Genomic DNA, 7780 nt, shown 5'->3' on the forward strand with positions numbered 1-7780 from the left:
ATGGATTTCTGGAATTAAGACTCATTCTGGCAACACTCTATATCAGTAAGTATTTTGCTATGACTTATGCTTTATCCGGTACAAGGGACCATAGAAAGAGGATCACGTGAGGCCATTGATGAAGGGTGGTTGAGTTTGAGAATCTGTGTGTACGGTAATCACTGCCATCCTGCTCTTTCAGGCTGTTGCTTCAACACTGCTGGGTCAACATATCTTTATTGCAACTATACTGAGGGAGAGGAGACCTCTATGGTTCAGCACTGAACAAAGTTTGCCTGCGGGTTGTAAGCACGTGTTTTACAACCTCATCTCGCAATACATTCTGCTTGAGCATAGCTGGGCCTTAGGTCTGAGCCTGCCCTCTGCTCTTGGACCAACTGATTTATGTCTGGTCCTGGACACTTGTGCTCTGTGGCTGGAATGCAGGGAATTTCCAAGCCCCCTCCACTGCCTATCCCGTACACACGCAAACAAATGGAGCAGGCGCCTGGTTGGGCAGAGGAAGGACCACCGATGCTCCCACTGCAGGGCAAGGAATCAGAATGTGAGGCATGTCAAAGGCGACCCATTCTATCCTTCTTTGTGTCATTCTGTTTCTCAATAGACTGTCACAAAAGCCAAAGCTTTTAAAACAGGTAAATTCAGCATTCATACTAATACACCTCTGTATTTATTGTAATATACATGTTAAATATTGAAGTCGATGTGCACATTATTACTTTAAGTTCTTATGCGTATGTACATATTTCATTTGAATTTAGTCTTCATTTAAGTTATTTTTATGAGATATTTTTATTTATTATATATTGTTGTTGCAAATTCTTACTTTAACACTTTTTTTAAACACTGATGATTGATTCAGATAATAACCTGTCAAGAATTAGCCAGAATAGGACAACATTTATTTATTTATTTGTGTTACAGTTTTGACAACACAAATATGAATAGTGTTTGAAACGTGGCAAATTAATTATGTGACAGAAACAATTATGCTTTTTTAAACACACTTAAAGTCACAAAATGCAATATGTTCAAGACTGTATAAAAAAAAGGAAAGGACCTCAAAGTTATTGTGTAATTATATGGTGGAAGTCAACATAAGAACACAAATATGATGTAGCATTTTTACAGTAATGCAAAACAAAAGGCACAATGGCTGTGTTTAAGCTGTAACTCAATTGCACATGCATCCTACACATGCAGCTGGCACGGCAAACTAAAAAAGAAGAAACAACACTCCATAGAAGCTAGAATAGTTATATGTTTTAACATTAAAAACATAAGCAGCTCTGTCTATTGTAGCTCGTTTTCATCTCAATGATATATCCAGACACCATTTTGATTGACTTTCTGTCCTCATGGCTATTAGTTCAATTATTCCCTTTCTCGTCCCAAGCGCCTCAGCTCAGCTCAAGGCCTGCTCTTTGCGGGTTTATCCATTATGTTGAGCACGTCATCCAGGATGGACGGGCCCAGATCAAGTTCAAGGGAGAGAAATGACCCTGTGATTTGGGTGAGGGAATCCTGTGACGTACTCTTCTCCTTGGAAAACCCAAAGTCGAAATCACAGATGCGGCCCTCCTCCACCCCACTGTCCCTGTCCACCCACTCTCCATTGCACTTTGAAAGCTCCTGCTTTAAACCCAGGTTAATGTCATTGTTAAAGTGTCCATAACCATTGCAGTTGCTGTTGATACTCCGGCTGCCATTGCAGGTCTTGTTCTGGAAGTCCCCTTTACCGCTAAAGCTGTCAAAGCTGTCACTGCTCATATTACTGTTTAGGCTTCCGTTAGTTTTGAAGGTGCTGTTGCCATTGATATAAAAGGATGACGGCTTGTCAAACCTGGGTTTGCTTTTGTTTATTTTGTTAGCTTTGGAAACTGCCTTGGAGGTGGACTTATCTTTATTCTCCAGCAGATCCAGGAGGACGTCTGGTTTCGACTGGATGTCTGCGCAGGGAGACGAAGGCTCGCTGCTGAAGACTTCCAGGGAGCGTAACAGGGCATCCATCTGGAGCATCTCTACTTCCTCTGCGCTGTCAGGTTTCATGGCAACTGTAGACCCCATGATGTCGTGCGATGGCTCCGGGGGGATAGCGAACACAGGGGACGAGATCATGGGAAGTGTGAGCGCCTGGCAGCCACCAATTGTTGGGAGGGAGATGGCGTTCTTGAGAACTGGAGAAGGCGTCTCGGCAAAGGAAGCATCACCCGTGCTATGAGCTCTCAGAAACTCACTTTGGATGCCGTACTGAGGTTGGATACTCCCTTTCCCAGGTAGGAGTTCATACTTCCCCTGGAGGAAGGACATGTCCCCAAACGCATCTCTCTCCCCGCCCTTGCCAATGTGGATGGTGTGGCGAAAGTCCCCAAGTGGTGGACTGATCATATCTGGGGACAAAATATCTCTGAGACGACATTTCTTTCCCTTCTTACTATTGTTGGGTTTCAGGTATATGGGGGCTTTTGCAGGCATGTCTGCAACTGTGGGAGAGATCTCAGATATGCAGGATTGAAAAGTCGGAAAGGCTCTACAAGTTCTGGACGTTACAGTTCCCCTTGCAGAAGCTCCAGTTACATTCTCAGTAGCACATCGGCCAGGCAGGACTCCAAAAATACTTTAAGCAATAGCGGCATCGATATGGGATTCCAAACAGTTCCGGTGATGTCCTCCAGTGTAGAAAGGTCAAATGGCCGCTCTCCTGAAATCAGAGACATGTAAAAAATATGTCAGCATTTTATTTATACATGAACTCAGCACATTTCCTGAAGGTTCCAGGACAGGAACCTTTCGGGAAACAAATCTGGTCAGGAGTCCCACAAACAATCTCTGGATCCTGCAAGTGAAAACAATGTTATCCTCATTTGCATCTGGCAAGCTTGGAAGCCAGAGTAGAAGAGGATGAGGCCTGGATGTTAGGCTTCTTGCTCACTATTCACATTTCCACACTTGGGCCTCTGCGACTCTGGATGTGCTAATGTGGAACAGCTGGACCGCAGATTGGGAGAGGGGAAGCAAAGCAGGTCTTTAGTAAGATCAGAGCGGGGCGGCCTGTTTTAGAGATGAGCTACTGCTCAGACACGCACAGAGATAAAGAAAGATGGACTGGGTGGGGGGGAAGTGTTAGGGGGACTGTGTGAGAGAAAAAGAGTGAGGGATTAGGAAAAGTGGATCTTAAGTAAAACGTGAATTAGATTGTGAATTACTGGCAGAGAGGGTTAAAATACTAGCTAGGTCACAGAAAACATGAGGAAGGGTAAACATTATTAAGGGGGAATTGGATTTGATAAATGGTGCCTGATTGCATGGTGCCTTCTGCTGCCTTCCATTACAAATCCAATGACTCACCATATTGGTTGTGTAAGTCGATGTCCGTTAAAAGAGAAGTGAATGAGTTTGACCGTTTGAAATGACACAGCAACCAAGGAGAAGGGAAAAGAAACACTTTGAAGTAAGGGAGTTGACAGTGTGTGTGTGTGTGAGTGTGTTCGTAATGGGGGGTGGAAGAGAGCACTAGGGAGAAGAGAGCTTGCCCATTTATAGACATATTTACTTATGAGAGATTTGTCAGCAGTGACTGTCTGAAGGAGTGCACCGCTGCACAAAAGTTCCTGGGCGGTCAGGTCCACCCCCCCTCAAAAAAAAAAAGTTTCTCTGAGACAACATCCACATTCCTGTCGAACCAAGCCTGTAGACACACTGCATCAGCCTTATCAGAGACACTTTAGGTAGGCTATGTTTATTCAGCAGGCAAATTAGCTTGGTCCCGGAGAGGCAGACACTTTCTGTGTATTTGACTCCAAGTAACCGGCTTGAAACCAACTTCCAACATGATGCTTGTGTTTCGAACCTCTTTGATGGAGTGCACAAGTACCAATATCTGCAATTAACTGTATGGTATGTGAAGTACAAGGTGAATTCCTAAGGGGATGCCATTACAACACAAATAAAACTATCACCCAACAAGCACTGTTCGGCTATATATAACACTGAGTGATGCCGAACATGTGTGAGTGTGTTGAATGGCAACACCGCTCCTCCTTGTGTGTTTGAGTGCCGGTGTGAGTGTTTGCGCGAGATGCCTGACTGCGCCGGTGAGAGATAGCAGCTTTGAATGCACGCCATGTGTGGGAAAGAGAGTGGATTTGTTTGCTAACACTGAGTGAGGGAAAGGGAAGGCGAAGAGGAGTTCTGCAGTGTTTCATGAAGGGAGGGGGGGTGAGGCAAAATCCCTCACTTGTTTAGCTCAAGCTTTGTCTTCATTTTTCTCTCTTCCAGTGCTTTTCCTCCCACTTGTTTCTAGGCTCTCTCCCTCTACTGCTGCACCTTCATCCTTTCTGACCTTGACAGCTGATGCTTACTGCAGTGGGAAATTGGGCTTGGATACGAAGTGGAACAAATGCAACTCCAAGCCAAAAGTTGCTCCCTATGGGCTTGGAGTGCACTTATCTACACTTGTATTCACTTTTGTAATGCTATAACCAAGAATAGAAGGTCACTGCTGGCTAAAACCCTTCCTATCAAAGGTTTCTGACTGATTATTGGTCTGAAATGATAACATCTGCCCTGCCTGTGGGGACCCTTTCTTCAGTTGCATGGGAAACCATGCAGCCCATGCATTATTATAGGTAATTATGTTGGTTGAATCAATAGTATGGACAGAACTCAAAGGAAATCCTCTAGCAGACTCTCACAGGGGGACATCTGCTGTGCATTCAAGGTCAACACTTGTGGCCCGTGAGAAGTCAGCTGGTACGATGAAAGCCTGGAAGTCTGACCTTCACGTCAGACATCCTGCTGGTGGCCCAGTTTGACTTATATGGCAAACATGACTGGAATTCCAGAGCAAATTATGAGGAAAACAATACCCTTGTGTCAGTCTTAAGGAGCACAACCAGTGTGAGGGTAAATCTAATGAGAGCTTGGGTACATTGATTTGAGTTTAAGTAGGGAATCACAAGAGCCTTAGCAATGTATGTCAAGCCTGTGTTAGCCCAAGAGGAAATGAATCAATTACTACAACTCAGGATATCCCAGGATGGACCCCATAAATCCATCCCTGTCTCTGCAGGATGTTAATATTATAGCAGGTGCATTCTGGTATATGTCAAAGCCAAGGCCGGATTTGCACCTTCCTTTTGGAACTGATCCAAAAAAGCTGCAGCTTGACACGTGTCAACTGTTTTAGGCCCGGCGCCACCACAGAATGCGGTCATGGGTTTCATTTACACCTCCTGGGAAAGTGGGGATCCGATGGCACCTTCCTTTTCAGAAATGCTTGCGTGAGCAGCAATCCAGTCATCGTGAGAGCTGCAGGATAAGAGCCACTGTGTCATTGGGTCAGCAGCAACTATCTGTCTGGGCATGAAGGGATCTGGAGCCACTCCAGCCTCTTTAAAAATGGAGCTTTGTCTCATCAGCTTGTGCTTTAGAGGGTTAGTTGTTAGTGAGGGGGGTACCAGAGGGAGTGAGGTGATGAAAGTTTGAGCGTGGGGGCAGATAAATGTAGGGTTGGTATCTGGTAATTAAATGTTTCAGGATTTGCCCGGGTATTTCTGCACACCTTGAAGTCATGCAAGATATTCCTGGTTACTGTAGCCTAAATAAAAGTTGATGATGTTTTACAATTTGCTGATCTAAGACAAAGCCGGTGATGAGGGACGTACAGAAAGAGGCTCAGGAGAACAGCTGTCCAAAATATGACCTGTATATGACGTCTTTAAAATAGACATCCCTAAGTATTCCTCCCTTGATGGGATTACTGTGGTGACATTTTGCATCAGTGCTGTTAAAAAATAGCATGCTATTCTGCACTTGTAGTAGTTGCGAACAGTGTACCATCATCAGCATAACGACACACTTTTATTCATCCCACTCTGAAGCTTGTCTCAAAAATACATCGTGACATCTAACCACTTGACTTTTGTCGTGCCTTTGAAGCAAAAGGACCCTCTCTTTTGGGCTGTTATAAACATACCACCGAGGGGAATGGTAGCCTAACAGAAAACACTGAGCTGTTTATACATAAAACCCCCTCAATCATAGGCAAAGTCTCTTTCTTTCGGGGGCCTGGTTGTGGTTCCGCAGAAAAGGGCGAATGGCAGGATGGAGTGTTTGTTCTGTCTTTCTTCCTCGCTCCCCTCATGCCATCCGCAAGCACATGCCAGAGTTATCCCTGGCAGGGATGAGCATGGAAGCTTAATCAAAGCGCATGAAACATGAAGGGATTGTCAACATATACTGGCTTAAAAAAGCTCTTTCCTCCCTGCGTACCCCGTGAAAAACCAAATCGGCTCCCCTCTGGAGATAAAGGCAGCTCTGCATTTCAGGGGAACATGCCTTAAATATGTCTCTTGGAAAGTGGACAGGATATCATGTTGCTCCCAACAGTTCGGCTCTTGTGTTACAAGTGTGAGAACGTCTGCTGAAGGAATGCTCTAATACAAGCTTGACTGCATGCTTTCACACCGTCACTAGGCAGTTTTAGTCCAGACGTTAAAGAAAAAGACGTACTTCATGGCAGCAACATTACCCTATGTGCAATTGAACAGAACCGCTCTCACTCACCTTAGATATTCCAATGTGGGAGATCCTGGTTCCTCTGCAGGTATCACCGGTATGCTCCTGAACACTACAGCCTCAGGTTGATGAGTGGGTCTGTGTGCGTTCAGGGGCTGCTGTACGGCTCCTGTGGCTTGTTGACACTGCCCTGCCTCCTATCTGTGCCTCGGGGCTGCACTTCTGTCGACTGGGACGTCTGCCGGACAGCTGTTTTGGAATTGCTCTCCGGCTCCTATTCCCTTCTGAAGCAAGACAAGTCTCCTCCTACGCCTCCCCTCACTCCCCCCCTTCTTCCTCTCTCTCTCTCTCTCTCTCTCTCTCTCTCTCTCTCTCTCTCTCTCTCTCTCTCTCTCTCTCTCTCTCTCTCTCTCTGTCTGTTTCTGTCTCTCTGGGTTCTCTCTCCCTCCAGCAGCACCTGTGCGTGTCTGTCCTCTTGGAGCTCAGATTTTATAAGCAGCTCTGTGGTGTTTGAGGATCCTTCTTGCTTCCTGTGCCTTGGTCGAGCTGCGGTGATGAGTGATCACAAGCTTCAGTCTCGGGGAGGAAGGCACATGCCTCATGGGATGTCTGGCTGACTCTCCTCTCTAAAGCAGTCCCTCATGATATGCACACTGTGTCTTTCTCTCTCTGCGCATTTGATGAGAGCTGACACTTAATTGATTATTAAATATCTTCTTTCTGTCCTTATTTATCGCTCATGTCTACCATTTATTTCCTAAACTATGAATCTGGATAACCACTTCATGGTCCATACAATTCTATATTTGTTGTACATAGTTCTTTTTTTTAGCTGCTACAGGCTGAGGCGACACTGTGCAAATGGACTAATAACTGCAGTACACCGCAGCACTGCAGCAGGGTATTACAGATAGGGTAATGGAGAGCACATGCTGCAGTAAAAATAGACTTCCTCAGCTGGAATCTCATTTTCTCTATAATGATTATAAATGCACAGACAGAGACACCAGACAGTGTGTAAAGGTTCTAACCTGATGCCCTCGAGTCAAGGACATGGCAAATCATACTTCCGCATCACGTTTTTGAGCTCAATTTTATTTAAAAAAAATCTCATCACCTTGGTAACCGTTGCAGCTCAGAGTTGATGTCACACTTTGCAGTTTCCACACAGAGAGGCTGGGGAAACAGGGGGAGAGGTGTGTGTGTGTTTCTGATGGTACAGTGCATTACAAAAGGGCAAAGAAGATAAATGTAGGGGGGA

At 45.2% G+C, this 7780-nt stretch overlaps 1 protein-coding gene across 1 annotated transcript; it reads right to left on the minus strand.

Moving 5' to 3' along the window:
- Window positions 1-890: 890 nt before the first annotated feature.
- Window positions 891-6855, minus strand: cdc42ep3 (CDC42 effector protein (Rho GTPase binding) 3). The gene is made up of 2 exons (XM_063874132.1): window positions 6568-6855; window positions 891-2701 (listed from the first exon to the last, which is right to left on the minus strand). Exon 2 carries the CDS (start codon window positions 2473-2475, stop codon window positions 1411-1413), a length of 1065 nt encoding a protein of 354 aa, XP_063730202.1. The 5' UTR covers window positions 2476-2701; window positions 6568-6855; the 3' UTR covers window positions 891-1410.
- Window positions 6856-7780: the final 925 nt, after the last annotated feature.

The sequence above is a fragment of the Eleginops maclovinus genome, chromosome 22, assembly GCF_036324505.1.
Source record: "Eleginops maclovinus isolate JMC-PN-2008 ecotype Puerto Natales chromosome 22, JC_Emac_rtc_rv5, whole genome shotgun sequence".
NCBI classification, from domain to species: Eukaryota; Metazoa; Chordata; class Actinopteri; order Perciformes; family Eleginopidae; genus Eleginops; species Eleginops maclovinus.